The 17,957-nt window shown below is 49.1% G+C and overlaps 2 protein-coding genes across 4 annotated transcripts in view; both read left to right on the top strand.

Moving 5' to 3' along the window:
• Window positions 1–329: 329 nt before the first annotated feature.
• Window positions 330–6,097, top strand: LOC143355739 (ras-related protein M-Ras). Of its 2 annotated transcripts, XR_013082545.1 has the most exons (5): window positions 333–520; window positions 807–1,131; window positions 1,582–1,898; window positions 1,973–2,174; window positions 5,470–6,097. XR_013082545.1 is itself a non-coding variant. In XM_076790840.1 (4 exons), the coding sequence occupies exons 2-4, from the start codon at window positions 942–944 to the stop codon at window positions 2,060–2,062; spliced, it is 597 nt and encodes a 198-aa protein (XP_076646955.1). In that variant the 5' UTR covers window positions 330–520; window positions 807–941; the 3' UTR covers window positions 2,063–6,097. The 2 variants fall into 2 exon arrangements, 1 of the variants encoding a protein (XP_076646955.1); XM_076790840.1 differs by having other exon boundaries at window positions 330–520; window positions 1,973–6,097.
• Window positions 6,098–9,736: 3,639 nt separating this feature from the next.
• The window catches only part of Dtn (transmembrane protein 132C dtn), a 90,569-nt gene continuing 82,348 nt past the window's right edge, over window positions 9,737–17,957 (top strand). Inside the window, exon 1 of one of the 2 annotated variants that reach the window (XM_076790539.1) lies at window positions 9,737–10,896. In XM_076790539.1, coding sequence (XP_076646654.1) covers window positions 10,800–10,896 — 97 coding nt within the window. In that variant the 5' untranslated portion in view covers window positions 9,737–10,799. The remainder of the gene's footprint in view (window positions 10,897–17,957) is intronic. The other variant, XM_076790547.1, reaches the window with a different exon arrangement.

Below are 17,957 nucleotides of genomic sequence, written 5' to 3'. Positions count from 1 at the left end.
CAGTAACTTAACTTCAGTAATTGGAATTATTTCAATTAGTTACACAGCAGACCTCTACCACGCTACATACTTCGAATCCGTAATCTAATTATTATACACATAGTAATCGTCGACTTGCCCTCTTCCAGAGGCCACCATCATCGATACGATTCGATTCAACGGAGAATAAACAACCGACGACGATTAGTAATAAAAGATAATCGTAAGATCTGTGTAACAGAGACTCGAGACAATGAACAGGTATTGTAGATCCATGACTGATCCATCGATTTTCTGTTTGTTTACAGAAATCGAAAGTCGGCTTGTGGACTGTCTGAAGTTGTCTGCAACAGTCGCCGCTACGGCAGTGGTAGTAATGTTTGCGCGCATGGTCGCGGAAGTATATTCGGTCTATCGTGCACGACACTTACGTTGGCAGCTTACACAAACACACCGTCTACTACATGGATACGAATGTTGCCCACAGTGGCACAGACTGACAGCTGGAAGAACGCGAAGCAGGAGTGGCAGATCATGTAAGGTGAGACGCCTTTGTTTTCTCGCGGCGTGTAGCATCCGTTCAGCATTCTAAGCGAACGCCGTTGCAATTTGTCGGGCCGTGTTAGCGCGTCCGAAACCTGTCTCCCTAATTCTGTCCTATTAAGTGCAATTGACACACCCGCTACATTGCAACGACGTGCGTTACGTTTCGGTTGCTCGAGTTCCTGTAAACAAAACCATTAACTCCGGGGTGTCAAGCGAGCTCGATTTTTCGTGTTGTCGTGTTAATTGTTGGACGACTGTTAACGAACGGATCGTGTGTCTAGGGTACCTCGGCCAGACAGCGGTAGCTCGACAATTTAAGGGCAGGTACACTCTGCTGTGAACACATTGGAACAGTTGACAGAATAGGCAGAAGACGGCAGAGCAGCGGGGGAGGGGGTGGGAGAGCAAAAGGCGGTATGACACGTCCTCCCAATAATGACAACCTTATGACCTTCAAGCTGGTCGTAGTAGGAGATGGAGGCGTCGGAAAGAGTGCTCTCACCATACAGTTCTTCCAAAAGCTGTTCGTCACCGACTACGATCCCACCATCGAAGACAGTTACATACAACATACAGAGGTAGACAAGCAATGGTGCATTCTAGACGGTGAGTACAACCCCGTATAGCTATATTTGAAGTTATATCTGTAAGTATGTATCATTAGGAGCTCGGGAGATGGCACAACCTGATTGATTAGCAGCGTTACCAAATGGCGTGTATTCCTCTCAAAATGTTTCTCCCTCTACCATTAAACGTGGCTCGATTTTCCTTATACTGGGAATAATGTAGAATCATGTATCCTCTTGTGCAGAGAGTTGCGAGAGGAAATTCTGATGGTCGAGAGGGAAGCATACAGAGTTTTTCTGGCAATGCTGGTAATTGGTCACAAAGGAGTTCTTCAGGGTGGACAATTCGGGACTTAGGACTACCTTCCATATATTTGTATTACCTCTGTACTGTCTCCCAAGCTCTCAAGCACATTGGTTGATCAATTGAGCTATGCTAAATGTGTATTAACAAGGTATATAAGGAAGAATATTTTCTTGTACCTAACAGTGCTGGACACAGCAGGCCAGGAAGAGTTCAGTGCCATGCGTGAGCAGTATATGCGCAAGGGTGATGGGTTTCTGTTGGTGTACTCGGTCACAGACAAACAGTCCTACGAGAATATCATGTATTTCTACACCCAGATACTCAGGGTAAACGACAGAGATGTGTATCCCATGCTTCTGGTGGCCAACAAGGTAGACTTGGTACATTTGAGAAAGGTCACAGAGGAGCAGGGAAGAGAGTTGGCTCACCGTCTGGGTATACCTTACATTGAAACGTCCGCCAAAGATCCACCGTTGAACGTGGACGCAGCATTCCACGAGGTATGAATAACATAGCTTCCGATCAGTTTGCCGATCGAGGGACGGTTGAAGAGATCGTTTCAATTTTGTCATAGGTCGTTCGTATTATCAGAAATCAGCCTCCGGCCGAGTTGGAGAAGAATCGGAGGAAACGGAGATGTTTGGGGAAATGTAATCTTTTGTAAGACGGGAGGAGAGTGTCGGAGAGGTGTCCCGCACAGGGTCACTTTCGATCGGGAAAGTGAGACGCACCTGCCAAACAAAATACGGATCTTCTGTCCTCCATCGTATATATAGGTACTCGTGAATGATTTTTTCTTTTGTTTATCCATTCACTGTATTATTTCGTAGCGTTAACGAGCGATCGATATCCCCGTCCCCTTGCCCCCCCATGCTCCCTGTATAATAATTGTACAAAATAGTAACGATAAGAGATGCATTCGAAAGGATAACGACCGTTATCCATCTCCGAGGTGTGACTAGATTTTTTAAAAACGTAACAAAACCAACTCGACATCGGTTTAAGACTCGAAACTATAAGAAAAGAGAGACAGAAAAAAAAAGAAAAAACATGTACACGAGACCATGCCTCAGTACGCGCGTACACATCAATTTTCTACCATCGACGAAACACTATGGAATTGAGCGTTTTTTATTGCACGATGCATACATAATTCTAGAGAGAGAGAGAGAGAGAGAGAGAGAGAGAGAGAGAGAGAGAGAGAGAGAGAGAGAGAGAGAGCAAAAGGGAGAGAAAGAGCAAGAGCGAGAGAGATCTTTTTAACTTCTTCGCGTAACGTCTCGTCATGAAATGACTATAATGGTTTCGTATATTGTCTCGACCCCATCTTTCGAACAATCGTCGAGGATTATAGCTTTAAGCGTATTTATTTCTGTTCGATTTCTATTCAGCGATCCTTGCCCGTACATTCTTCCGACTGATTTCCACTTCGATTTCGTACCGCACTTATTTTTCTTGTTCTTTTTGACACACATAATTCTCGATACTACTTCGATTCCCAGCTTGTTACACGATACATAGTATTCTCGTAGACGCGATCCGAACATAATTTATACATCGAGTCGTCCATTCTCTTCGATTCAAAATCACGTTCGACGATCGACGCCCAACAAGCAATTAATATTTTGAACACAAAACAAAAAAAAACAGAAACGGGAGTGAAAAGTCTTCAAAAGCCTCTGCTACTAGAGTAATCGCTTTCGTGCACTTGGAGGTCCGATCAACAAAACGAACAAAACAAAAAAGAAAGAAAAATGAAAAAAAGCGTCGAACAAACACATCCACGTACACGTAATAAATTGATCGTAGATGGCGCGAGCTGCGAGATTAGTGCATTATTAGGTAGCTCCGTTTTATTTGGTCATTGTGCAATGAGAGCGGAGAGAACGTTGCTCCTCGCGACACCGACAAAATTACGATTAATCACCGCGTCCTTTTTCTTTCTCCACCGGTTATCCTATATTTCGAGCGCTCGGACTTTAATCAACGTCGGACCTTTTTATATGTATTAAGAAAAATAATGCCATGGCCTACATTAGTATTTAAACGTGGAAACGAGGGGAGAACAAAAATACAAGGGAGAGAGAGAGAGAGAGAGAGGGAGAGAGGGATAGGAGAAAGGGACGAGTTGCGACGTGCGAGTAGTCCCGCGCGCGAGTGGCTCGAGCGGATTATTGGTGAAACGAATAACAATTAGTTCCGAAGTTATTTATGGCGCGCGGAGGGGAGGCACGATAACGCGAGGGACGGTCTAGCGGATCGCGAATTCGATTTTCGTTTTCCGAGACGTTCGTTTTTCCCAGCGAGAGGGGAGGGGGGTGTGTAAAATCTTGTAACCGGAAGTATACTCGGGTGTATCCTCGTTCACCCGGTCGTAGCCGCGAGCTTCGACGTGTCGCGTTTTTAGCGTACGCACAAAGTGCTTTCCCTACACACCGTAGGATCGGTGAGACGTTGCGTAGTGATTTTACGATACGATATACATACATTACAATACATAAACGTACATAACAGTTAAATAATATAATCGTGCACAAAACGTCTTGGCGCAAAATCCAATTTATTCTAACAGTGAAACATATTTGCCTTGAGATTAAAGTAATCTGTGTGTCGCGAACAGTCTCTTAGGGAAGAGGGGGCGAGATCCGGGTAGTCGCCATAGAACGGAGAAACTTTTTCCGCTTCGGTTTTTCTTTCCCGTTTGTAGCGTGTGTTCACTCGCGTGTTTTCGATTGGATCCGGTCGAGCCTCGTCATCGAATCAACTTTGTTAGGCGCACGTTTTGCCCGGCCCGCAACGAAGTATTACAACGTTATCGAACGAACGACTTGTAATCTTGCTACGCGAGAAAGCTCAATGAATAGTTTAAAGTCGCGCGATTGTACAAATTTTTACCGCGAGACGTCCGACGATCGTACAGACAAAAGACAGGAAAGCCATCGAACTCGTGGGAAACCTAATTTGTCGTTACCGATCTTAGCACGTTCGCTGCCGCGAGACTCGTATTTTAGCGTGCCAAATTTCGTTAGGACTACGACGATGAACCTTGACTTTTCCAATTTCTGTTTCATTAGACGAATTGCTTCGATTCTACGGTAGTTCCATGGTGGTTCGGTGGTGAACGTGTCGAACGCACCCGTTCGAAGTATGTTCCGCTCGGTTCCGAGCGTATAAAATGTCCGGACTGCAACGAATTGACCCTGGAAAAACTGAGTATTAAAAACACATTGGTCCGTATCCTTTGAAGCAGTATGGAAAATTCTTTGTTCTATCCGGGTGCCGGGGACTCGGTTTTTCCATGGTGAAAGCAGCGATTATCGTGGGAAACGGATGAAAGAGAGGTGTGCAGAACCCGCGGTACTGTGCGAACATTTCAGAGACTCAGGATATTTAGCGTTCCTCGCAAGTTCTATAATAATCTATAACAAAAGCGCTCCGTTTTTATCGCCGTCCATACGAGAGAAATGATCATGGAAGAACAAAGGGAAACACGGAGGCTCACCAGCGGTTAGAATCTACGCAAGGCACACGACAATTAGAGACGACCACGAGATACAAAACCATGCACACGTTCAGTGGCCGAGGTTCTTCTTTGAGAGAGGGAGCTCGGTGTGGCCAGAGGATTCGTCAGATTAGTGCGCACGCTTTTAGAGAAATTAAAAGTCGAGAGAAGAACGTGGATACGAGAGAGGGATGATCTATCAGTAAAATAGTCAATACGTTGAATCATTGTGATACCGAGTACGAGGAGATACGATATTGCGAATGCAGAGGTTGTGAGAGCCATCGAAGTCAGTTCCATCCATGCCATAAACAGAAAGCGAGAGAGAGAGAGAGAGAGAGAGAGAGAGAGAGAGAGCGTGTGTGTGTGCAAGAGTTAGAGGTAGAGCATGCAAGACTGAACGCGTGTGTTCGATGTTCGACGAAATATTGCAAGAACGACCAACGCGATATCATTGTTTAAATTATTGTTATTCAATCACAAAAGGAACGAAATTCGCAAATCAGCGCACACATACACACACGAACACACTGACTTCGCACGCTCACGTGTCCCTCCTCCTGTTCCAGTATTTGCTACCACACGCACACACACACATACACGAACTCAGACACCGACACACATCCAGAAACCACCGCACGTGTCTGTAACGCTATGTAACCACGACTCCTCACGGGAACGAAAACGAAGAACGAATCATCTAAATGGCGCACAGGAAACGATTCAACTACGCGTATAATAAGAGAGTAATAGGATTTAAGACGAAGTACGATCGTTGCCACAGTTCTTGTCCTATAGGTAGCTGCGAAAACATATATGTACATATATATTTTGAAAAGGAACAAAAAAAAAAAGAAGAAGATGAAGAAGAACGCAAAAAATTCCTTCCCCCGACGACAGTTATACATATATACTTATATTATATACAAGAGATACCGGCATCAGATGCGTTATGTACGTGCTGGCGTATATACATGTATGCATATGTATGGAGATAAATATGTGTGTGTGTTACGCACGCTACGTTAGCGTGCGTATATTTTTTTTCTCAAGAGAGAATGCATAGGTGGATGCGTGTGTGCGAGCGTGTCACTAATTGTGCAGGTCACTGTATGGAGTATACAATTGATAATAAATTATAAACACGTGTTTACAAAAAGAAAAAGAAAAAAAAATCGAGAAAACATGGAAACGAAAGACAAGCATTCGCCTGATTCTCACCTGTCCCAATCGGAGACGAGCGAGCCGGGAAAAACAGCCTAATTTAAAAAACGTCCACGCGGGGAGCTCTCTGATTGAAGGGGCTTCAGCGGCACGAACTCGTGAGCCGGGTGTTCACCGCCCAAACGACGTCTTCCCCGATTAAACGCTTTCAAAAACCCTCGTCGACGTCCTCGAATCGTTTTAATTATCGCCGGTTATGCCGCTTCGATCCGTACGCTCGTCGTTAATGCTTTAACGATAATGTTTCGAGTGCGCGAGACGCTTGTTTTAATAGGACGCGCGGACCCGACACGTACCCCGCCGCGAGCGATTTATCCGGCGCTCTCGCAATCGCGAGCATTCGCGATTCCCTCGGTGCGCTCGAGCGAGCCGCGTTTATTGACATTGATATTCGTCGAATCGTAATGCCAATCGGTTCAGAGCGCACCGTAACGCGGAACGCATCGACCTATTGACACGGTGGTCCCATTAATGTAAATCGGACCATTACAGCGTTCGCCGGCAGCCGAATCGCCGCAGCTGCCTCGAATAGCCGGTGCGCAGCCATTGTTCCGCGCGGCTATTATTCTTTCGCCGTGTATACATATCCATATTTCGTTTCCCCGACGGCAATTAATGCTCCGGGAGAAACATCGCGTCTCGCGAGCAGTGTACCGCCATTCAAGGACCAATTTTTCGGCGAACAGACCAGCATGATTTTTGTTGTCCATAGCCGCGCGATAAAGAAGATGTACGGCACAACCACGGCCGTTTCGTACAGGCATTCTCGAGGCCGACCTGTTGATTAGATCGACTCTTATCGATCTTTTATGTTCCTCGCGATTTTTCAGCCCACTTCTGCACGGAGCTAAAGCGTTTTCTACTTACCCGTGTCGAACACGCGTGCGACCGAGCAGTGCCAAAATTGCATAGGAAAATGAATGTATCGGTGAATCGTCGATCCCTGAGCAGAAACCGCGAAATTGAATGGATATCTAAAAAAAGGGCGTATGTTGCAATTTGGAAAACAGGAGGGCGGAAAAACAATTCGTTGCTCTACAACAATGGAAACTAGGATAACATTCTACAATATAGACCTCGAGTGCCATTGTTCAGCACTAACAACTTTGCCAACGTAACTTGTACATCAAATTGGCACCGACTGCATGGAAGAGTGCATTTCAGAAAATTTGCGATAAACGCCTTTCTCCCAGACATTCGTTCAATTGTGCGAACCTCGAGGGTTCAGATGTTTCTCGGTTAACAGTCTCGAATGAAAGCAGGCGCTCGGTATGGAATCGAAGTCGAGTAATTTTCCCGAGGAAGTCGCGAGTCTTGAAATCTCCTTGGAGACGTTTGTTCCGTTCGATAGGTATCCCCGGGCGCGGCTCGTTCTGCTCCCGTAATTGAACGCTCCGGTCTCGCGTTTCCACTGGACGCATACGACAAATTACATCGCGCAAAGATACTTTGCCCCGAGATCCTCTGCTTCCCCTGTAACAAGACGTTCTTGCGAGAGATCAAAGGATGGGTACCGGGGGGTCGGCGAGCCGGGCGGCGCGGGTCGCTTGAAAAGAAGAAAAAGAAAGCGTTTGACCGTCAAATGCGCAACTCTTTGCCGAGCTACGGGCAGAGAAAGAGAGCTATGCAATTGATTAATAAACGACTCGGTTAAACAAAAGGAACCCCGCTGCGCGGCTCGTCGCTGGTCGTTAGCCCGGCTCGGTTGGTCGCGTGCGACTAACTACAGGCTCGACGCCATTGTCGCCGACGCTTATGGGGTCCCGGGGCTCACGGTTCGATAGTCTCGCCAAGATAAAATCGGCACCTATCGTTCCTTCGCGACGCCTCCCTCGCGATTCGGGAAAGAAAGTTCGACCAGGCCGAGGGGTTGAAGAACGCTTGCACACCACGAAGAATTTCACCTCCCTCCCTTCCCCGCGCCGAACAACCTGCTGGATCTCTCAGGCCGGCTCCTTATCCGGCCCATAGATCTCTTTGCTGAAGTCCGGAAGGCGTTCGAGCCGTTCCCGAGATCGGATCTTCCTACGGCGGACGAGGTATCCTCGTATCGACCGAGGAAACTACCGGTAGACCGTTCGTCGTGTACGTATCGGTCGATTTCCCTGTGTCAACCGTTCCGTGGACGATTCACCGCGCTCTTTCGTGGAAATCAGCGTGCTAGCACGAACCTAAACCGCGCACTCGCTTGCCGGAAACGCGGACCTGGTCGTAAACTATTCGCGAAACGGTAAAAGACAACCGAAGAACCGTGTCTCTTTCACTAAAGCTACGTGCACACCGGGAGACGGCGTACACTTTGGTTAATCTCCGTACGAGTCTCGATAGTTCGTTAAAGTCAATTAGCTGAGGAACCAGCATTGCTTCGGGGCGAATGACTACGAATGAACGTAGGGTACTTTAGAACTGTCTTCTAGGTCTTCTAAAAGCCCGAGGGAGGTGGTAATCGGGGGAAAGTTTGATTAACCTTTCAGCTATACGGTTACCCTATTAAAATTGCGATTTTATGGAATAGTTTCGTTAGTTCTTGAAGAGGTAATCACTGTTTTACGGTTTTAGCAGAAAGTACTAAGAGCAAAGGCCCTGCCAGGGCCAACTCGCTATCGCAGAGTTTGACGAACCCTTTAGCCCTATTAAAATCGTGACCTCACGTAATGTCGTCGATCTCGAACGCTAGTTCTCGAACACGTATTGTGTACGGGGCTTTAAACGTCTCTAGCTCGTTCACGTAGCACTCGGAACACGTAGAACACCACGGAACGGTCGTCGTTGTGGTGTCGGGGGACATTGTTGCGTCAGCGTCAGCAAACCTTTCGTTTTTTGTGCGGAGCTGCTTCTTCGGCGAGCGATAGCGCGTTATCGCGGGATCTCTCGTTGCCGGTAAACAGGTTCCGTGCAGCCGCGTTTGCTCTGCCATTGTTTATACAGTCATCCATCATGCCGCGACTCATTCGGTCTATTACACGCCCCCTTATCCGGCTCTCGAACCGATCGACTGGCGCCGCGATAACGCTTATCTACAAAAGACTTCCGACTCGCGAATTGCTCCATCTTCGGCGATGACTCCGGATTCAGCGGAACCCTTTCCTTTTACCAAACGGGGCACCGTTGACCCTTCTGGCTACCGTAATGGTCCATTTGTTGTTCTGGCATTGGAAGCCACGGCAATGTATTTGAAAATGTTTCAATGCTGCGCGATCAGGCCACCGCGTTACAGTTGAAAGGTTAAGGCATCATAGCAGTCTTTTTCGTTTCCAGAACGGCCGAGTTACTCATCAGTTCTATTCCGGACGCACGGGTCACCGATTTCCGAGGAAAGAAGAGAGTTCAGGAAGACTATTCGTCGACGGATAGAGTCGTTTGTCAAAGAGGCTGCACACAATATGAATCGCGAGAGCAGGATCGTTTGGCGCGGGTGATCGTCGGGTCGAATAGTCGTTTGTTTGCCCGTGGCCCCGACGACGCGACGTAACTCGCGTACCCGAAGAAATACGACAGGTCTCGGGATAGATAGAGCGAGGCCGGGCCGGGTCGGGCCGGTGAGGGTGGGGAGTTAGGGTGTAGGAGGAAAGAGAGTACTATAAAGGAGGGAAAGAAAAGAAAAAAAGGACAAAAAGCGAAAAAGAAGAACCGTCCATGGCCCGTCGAATGGTTGAATCGGCTCGAAGCCTCGAAGCGCGTAGGTATAGGTGGTTCGTCGGGACCGCTCGTGCGAGCTTTAGGAGCCGGAGTGCGCGCGCACCCGAGAGTACAGTAGTCGTCAGAGAGCAGGCGCCCCCTCCGCATCTCTCCCCGCCTGGTCTGTCCCGCAGCGAGGCGCACCGTGTGTCGAGCCGAGCCGAGCCGAGCCGAGTCGGTCAATACTCCGGGCAACGCGGCGGTGAGAGCACACCACGGTCGCCCGCACGAGTGCACGCCTCGCTCGCTCACTCGCTCGCTTGCTCGCAGCTCGCACCAGATTCTCTTCCGTACCGTCGCGCCGCGCGTCTGCGAGCGCGATCCCTCCGCGGACTCTCGGTGATTTCCCGGCGGGCGTACATATCGGACCGCAAAGATAGATAGAGATAGAGAGACCGATCGCTCCGCTCCGGCTAAGATATCCGACGCTCCGCGCGGGCCAGCGAGCCGAGCCGAGCCGAGCGGATGATACGTACGCGCGCGGGCCAGCGCATCGTCGGACACGGACACGCGTAGAGGCACACGCGGCGTGGTTCAACGGAGAGGCCGCGCGCATCGAATCGCGACGCTGAACGCGAGGAGATCTCGTCTGATCGGATCGCACCGCTTCACGGTGACAAGAACCACCGAGCGTGGCTCCGAGAGTTAGAGAGCGATCACACACGAGCCGACCGAGCGGAACATCGCGAAAACGCTCGAACGATGCGAGCCTGCTCCGTGGGAGAGCCGTAGGGGAGCCGCAGGAGACTGTACGGGACCGAAGGACAGTGTCAGGACACGTTCCGCGGTGGTGAGACCAAGAGCAGACGCGACGCGACACGCGCCACAGGACTTTTCCGGCGTTCTCGGCGGATTCAGTGACAAGGACAGTGATTCGGTGACATCGGACAGAGAAAGAGCAAGAGAGAGAAAGAGAGAGGCAGAGATTACCACGGGGCCAGTTCAGAAGCTGCCAGCAGGATCCACAAGGACCGACGATGCTGCATCCTGAAGCGTGATGGACAAGCTCGCGATCGCAGCCACCAGCTTCCAGCTACGCCTCGCCAGCTTACTCATGGATACGTGGATATTCCTCCTGTTCGTCGCCATTGCCGGTGAGTCTGCACAATCTCCTTTGGTAATTTCGTGATCTCGATTCGATCCTCCCTTTCTCTCTCTCTCTCTCCTTCTGTCTCTTTCTCTTTGCATACATGCACTCGCGATCGTGTGCACGAGATACCGCTTTCTAGCAAACCAGCAAAACTCGTGGAGTCGGGACTGAATAATTTAAGGGTCACTACGTTCGTCTCTGTCTCTCCCCTTTGCCGATCTTATCGGCGCTCCGAAATTGCCGGTCGTCCACGGTGTTAGCCCGTGACGTTCCTCGGTCTATCGATTCGACGAGGTGCTCGCAGCGTGACTCGGCCCGCGTGCTGTCACTCGACGTGTCAATACGCATTACGTATGCACAACAGGCACGTGCGGCACGCTGACTAAGTGCGTCGTATCTGTGCCATGGTTGAGAGACTCGGTTCATTCAAGAGATCGCTGCTAAGACAGACAGTGAGAAAGAGAGAGAGAGAGAAAGGTAGTCGTTCGTGAGATAGATACATAGTCTGAAGAAAGAGAAAGAGAGTAGGAGGAGGGAGTAATCGACGCCACTTTCGTTCTTAACCCGTGGATATGCTCCATTCCGCTTTTGGAGCGTTTCAAGGCTCCTGACGCCACGGCGTCACCGGCACTGGTGCTCCGACAGTTCGAGGAATCGATGCGAGCCGCCGCGTCGTGAGAAAACACGCGCCGTCGAAAACCCGCGATTCCGCTCGTGGATTCCTCGCCGAGTTATGTATCTTCGAAGCTACATACCTGCCTACCAGCTCTCGAGCGAACGGTTGTTTGCTTTCGTTTCGTCTCGTTTCTATCGGGAACCTCGTGGGGTAGGCGCCACCGAGTACAACATGCTCTCGGACACCGCACACCAAAGCAACCGAGGCCTCCCGTATCTACAATGCCAGATGGCTGACATTCTCGGTGACGAGCAAGGGGATCAGGGAAGTCCTCTTTGTCGTCCCCTGCGTCTTGCTTCTTCCCGTGTTTCGCCGTGCAACCCCTCCCTCTCGCGTTCTCTCGCTCTGTCTCTCTCCGTCTTCCTCTCTGTCTTCCTTCCACTCGGATCCTCGATCCATCAGACTCCGGGCACGTTACAACCTTCTATTTCAACACATCCAGGCGGTTTCTTCTTCGTCCTCCCTCTCTCTATCTCCACCGTTGCCCTATCCTTCTATCTTTCTCTTGCCCCGGCACCCTTCTTCGTCCGCTACTTTGACTCTTTCCTCCTCGCAGCCGGTTTTACTTGTAATCTACCACCGTCGTCCCGGCTGTCCATTCCCGTCCTATCTGCCGTTCACGCAGTCAGCCACCCCGTTAACGTCCCCTACGATCGTCGTCGCTCCTACACGAAATGTCCATTTTTCGATTAGACCTTCGTCGACTGCGATTAGGGATGCGACCCGGACTTGTTTGGCGTAGATAGACTTCAGCGTCGAGGCGATATCTTGTCTGTCTACCGTGGTGGACGTTCACGAACAGATTGGAGCGCAGTGAAACAGCCATTACATCGATACGAATCGGTTCGATCGCGTTTGGTTACAATTACAAGCATACTGGCTCGCTCCCGAAGCAGAGCTTACGGCGTTAAACTTTACGACGTTCGATTTTGTCCTTGTTCTAGGTAGAACTCGAGTTCCCAAGTCAATTTCCCAACCATTGTTGCAGCGCCGTGTGCGTCAGGCCGTTTTCAGCGACGGTGCGGCCACGAAATTGCAGTTCGAAATACTGTAAATCAAATTAAGCATTGTACATTCATTTTAAACGTGATTGCTTGTCGTTCAGCACACGATCATAGATCGGTCAGTCCACGTATCCGATATTCCGCCGCAAATGATTAATTCTGGCAGCACAAAAGCACCGTCCGTTAAAAACGATGGTGTGCGGCGGGCCTCGTTGCATTTATCTGCGATCGAAACGATGTCGAACGTTATCGTAGGGACTCGATACACGGCCGGAGCATTCGGATTTTTCGAATTCGAAGCCCGTCGGCAGCCTCGCAGCTTCTCCGTCGCTTTCTCCGGCGGTTCTGCCCATAAATGGTAACGAATCGGAGCTTCTGTATCCCGTTCGCCGGCGGATTTCGCCGAACGAGCCCTTTGACGCCCTCGGTAGTCCGATTCCGTGGTATTCCGCAGGATAATGTCGCGTTTGCCACGGGATGCTTGCGGATTGTCGCGAAACAAAGCGCCTAGTCATTGGGGAATGCGGGCGCAACACGACTGCAGAATTCCGAGTGTGTGAAAACGGAAAATATTCTGCATTTCCCGGGAGCTTTTTTTCGGAGAAAAAACGGTTTCGTGCCGAATGAAAATTAAGTTTCCGCGGGGGCTGCAATCGCTCGACATTTTCATCGGGCTCTGGGCAAACTCTTCTCTCTCTTTTTTCTCTCTCTCTCTCTCTCTCTCTCTCTCTTTCTCTCTCTCTCCGTCGATCAAAATTCTCGCGTTTGCGGAACGATCGAGCACGATACAGAGCACACATTTCCATCGGGCACGGCGCGTTCGCTGTGCTCCATGCCGCCGTCGAACAGAAACGCGTTCGTTCCCCCTGGTACGAACGGCGCTTCGTGCCGCGCCATTCGAGTTGCTTCTCAAACACTCGAAAACGAACGAAGCGCGTCACGAGCGGCTCGTCGACGATCGCCTCCCGTGATCCGCATACCGTACACGGAGGAAACTGTGCGGCGTTTCTCGCGCGCCAGTGCGATCCTCTCCTCTCCGCTCTACTCTCCTCTAGCGCGGGCGAGAGTCGCGCTCGAAGATAAGCTTCCGGCTGGCCTTGTTTCGCGCGGAGATATTAGCTTTCATTCATCGAACGTTTACGGGGTCGTAACGAATCAATTACCGTTGCGCCGCGTTCTCCGCCGCATTCGAGCATCCACTCTTCTTCCGTTCGCCTCAAGTTCGTAGGATGCATTATTCATGGCTGAACGGAACCTATTGTTTGATGCATTTTATTCACGTTTATTCCGCGTATTTATCTTCTTCATTGTGCCCGTTTCAACGGCCTCCGAACGAGACCGTCTCTCCTTTATGCTTGCGATACAAATTATGCTCCCGCTGGAACCGATACCGCTCAGCCGGGACCCCGATCTATAGCCGATCGATCGAACGCAAGTCTCGAGGAAACTTTCGCGAGTCTTCACTCGCTCTCGGAAATAACTGCGCCGACTGCTTCCGTTAAACGTCATCCCCTACAATGTCTCCCTCTTCTCTCTCTCTCTCTCGCTCTCTCCGGTTTTCGTTATCCGTACGAGCGATACTTCATACCCGGGTCGCGCACGATCTAGGAATTCTCATTACCTTTTCGCGGCACGGGCACATTCATCAGGTGTCAAATAAAATTCTCGCTGGCCTTCCTTTCTTCCTCGAAACTTGAACAAAGATCCGGTCTGGTTTCATGTGTGCGTGTGTGTGTGTGCGCGCGCGAGCGTTCCTCGTCGGAGGCGTCGGTTATTTCGCTATCGTGGATCGCCGGGAATTAAGAAAGTCCGGCTCGCCGGAGCAGGGCAATCTGTTATCTTCGCTGGCCCGTTCTAGCCCCGTCCACCTTGCATCGCCGTCGACTTTCACTCCCAAACTGAACTTCGCCGTGGACTCTCTATTGTTCCGTGCAGCGTCGCCCACCTCGTAATAGTCGCGTCAAAGTTTACAGGGTCGGAAATAATTAGGGCTTCGCTATCTGCGACGCTCAGTCCCGGACGCAATCGTTCTCGTCGCAAGCGTCTCGAGACGTCGCACCTTGCCTCGAGTTCGCCGCTTCTGTTGCCTACCTCGCCGAAGAAGAACCGCAAGGTACAGAACGTACCCGTGCAAAATGTCGTTCAGTAGCTACGTCGACGTAGATTCACCTGCGTCGATAACCAAAGTTTCTACTACGATGCTCAATGACGACCATGTATAAATGAATGTGCGACCACTGTACTGGGAACTTCATGCATTTACGACGAAAGTAAATAAGTCGAACGCTAAACCGTGAAGACATTTGTAACACTAAACCTACCACCGCCGGTCAAAATCAAATTGTAAAGATGCTTCCGTGGAAAATGATTAACACTAAACCTACCGACACTTCTTGTATACCTATCCCTGCCGTGCGCGGTCAAAATGATCGGTTCTTTAAAAAAGTTATTGTTAACACATTCGCGACCGCTGACGTGAATCTGACGTTTTATTTTAAACAACACATAATTGCAACATTGATATTTCAAAAGAAATTTTATCATTTTTATCCTTGCTTTAGCGATACAAGTTTGCGGCAACCAGCTTCAGAATTTCATTATTTTCGCCGATACTCAGTATTAGAAACGGGAAAATGTGCCGGTCGCGAATGTGTTAATACGTTAAGTGCCAAATATCATTCCTAGAGATTCTTACAAAATCAGAGTAATTTAATTAATGAAAGTGAAACTAAAAATTTTAAATGTATTATAGGGGATGCTGTTTTAACCCTTTTGAATCCTAAAGATCTTAATAAAATTCGGTTTATCTGGATATGTCACAATAAAAATGAATGTCTAAACCTAGTCAACAATTACAGTCAATCATATATAGCTAACATGGCAGTTAACGTGTTAATACAATTAAACGTAGTTCGTACTTCGCTTGGGCCTTTCTTTTCTTGGGAAAAACCGTCCCTTAATGCCAAACCCTCACACCTAAGACGCAATGTTATCATTGAATTTCAACAAGAGTAAATATACCATATTGCTTCGTGCGGTCAAATTGAGCGGTCGCGGTTGGTAGGACAGGCTACATATATTTCTTGGAAAAAAAAAACTAGAAATAAATACTGAAAGATACATTGTATACATACTTTGAGAAAAGTCGTAAAGATAAATAGCGATGTGATCATGTTGTATGTACAGAATTGTACGCAGAAGTTTGAAAAGGTCAATTTGACCGGCCGTGGTAGATTTTGTGTTAAATAAATATATTTAGGAGAGCATGTATTATAATACGAACCGCACAAAATCCAAATAAATTCAATCTCGTCATTTTTATACGACAACACGTATTAGTACTTTTCAGGCTCGGTAGGTTTAGTGTTAAGAATATCGCTAGGTTCTCTTCGACTGATTAAAATGGCGAAAGGAGGAACCACGTTATCACGTAATTTCTGTGTGATGTTGCGTAAAGATCCAAGGTGATCGCTCGAGAACACAAATTGCCGATTGGTCAACAAAAACATTACAGAATTTTTCAAAAGACATTGAAAGTGGGTAGCCGGTTGTTGACAGAAGGGTTAAGGCTGATCTCGATTCTTCCGAGGGGTGTGTACGGTGAGTTGTAAATCATGATGCTTCGACAAGGGCGGGTTGTACTCGTGTCAGTGGTAGAAAGGGCGAGGGAGAGACTCCGGCACGAAGCGAGTCGAATTAATAAATGCAGGCGAATCTCTCTGATTCTTTCTAATCGTTTTAACAGTCGCGAGGGTCCCCGGGCCTCCACGATTCCGCTTTACCGAGATCGAATACGCGGCTCCGCGAACCAGAGAGAACCCCGTAGAAATTACCCCGGAAGGGTATGCATAAAAAAGCCACGGGGGAAGCTCGATCGACCGTGGCAGGGGTGCGTTCGTGGTCAGGGTCGCCTTCTCTCCAGATTTCGCGATACACTGTCGGGTCGTCTTGGCAACGAAGGAGAATGATTTCACGGGGTCTCTGATGCCAGCTACATCGACCGTTGTAACGAGCTCGTAAGCGCGAGAGCAGGGGAATAAGGTGTCGCGGCTGGCATACCTGAGCACACTCTGCGTGCGAGCTAATATTTTTTCTAGGGGTTATCGGATTCCGGTTAAAAAGCGGTTATGGTTTCATCCCTGACAACTCAAACAATCTCTCTCGCATTTGAAACCTGTGAACCTCTTCGCTGATCGATCGAAGGGCGATACTCTGCGACTTCGAAACGAAACGTATTGTATTACCCGTTCAGGTTAGATCAAATCTAAAATAATCACGACAAACAAATTACAACTTGTAGATTCACTACTAGATTTACTCTAGCTTACTTGTACTTCCAATGGGAAGTCGATACGCATCAACAGAGTTTCAAGGTGAATTGCACTTAAATAGAGTGACCGTTTGCAACACTATTTGGGAATAAACGAGTCGGCAGATGATGGGGAACAGCGTTAGAAACGGTGCACGCCGCGCGGCCAGAGAAGACGGTTTATTTATTCAGGGTCGGAACGGTTGTGAAATATTTTTGGGGAAATATAGATCGTCGAGACGGTGTTGCTCGTGGCAGCAGGTAGACGGGAAGGTAGACGAGCCGGAGCCAGAAAGCCTTGTAGAGACAACCCAGTATACTCTTATCCCCGGACGAGTATCCCCTGGAACGCGGAGAGAGGAGCAGGTGTTGTACGCGATGCCCGCTTTGTCCTGACGCTTTTTATTTCTACCTGGCCCGGCTTCTGTATGCGAAATCCACCCGCGCCACGGTAACGCCGACAGCTGGTCCTGCGCGAGGGACCGGGATAGAGAAACCGGGGAAACTCTCCCCCGTTTCCAGCAACATCGTCGGGAACACACGGTACCGCGGGGACCAGTTTTTCCTTCGTTTTTATCCGCGGACTTACGGCAATCGTTTCCTCCATCCCCGTGCCGCCGTTCTCCCGGCGAAATCGTTCTAGACGTGGCGTATAGTACCTGGGCGAGCCTTTTGAATCAACGAGCGCGAGAAGTGAAATCGAGGATACCTGGACGTGGCAGGAAAGCCGAAAGTCAAATATAATAGCAGCTCTCCTCCTCCTACTACTCTTTCCCTCTTTCTCTCTCTCTTTCTGTCTCTCCATTTCCTTCTCGCCAGCTTTTCCGCTTTACTCGATATCGATCTCCTCGCACTCCTCGCCACTAGATACCCGTATCCGATTCGACGAACGCGAGTCCCGCGTATCGAATGGCGGAATGCTTTTTCCGTGCTTGTAGTGTAAACGTTCGGTCGCCGTGTCACGGATTATTTCGCTCGGTCGTCCCGAACAACAGCGGCGCGAACCGTTCCTCGAGCTCCCTATCGCCAATCTGTACGCGCCCCGATCTCGTTGCTTTTTCCATTCCCCGTCCGAT

This window comes from Halictus rubicundus, chromosome 1 (genome assembly GCF_050948215.1).
Source record: "Halictus rubicundus isolate RS-2024b chromosome 1, iyHalRubi1_principal, whole genome shotgun sequence".
Taxonomy (NCBI): domain Eukaryota; kingdom Metazoa; phylum Arthropoda; class Insecta; order Hymenoptera; family Halictidae; genus Halictus; species Halictus rubicundus.
This window is presented reverse-complemented; position numbering and strand designations above follow the sequence as displayed.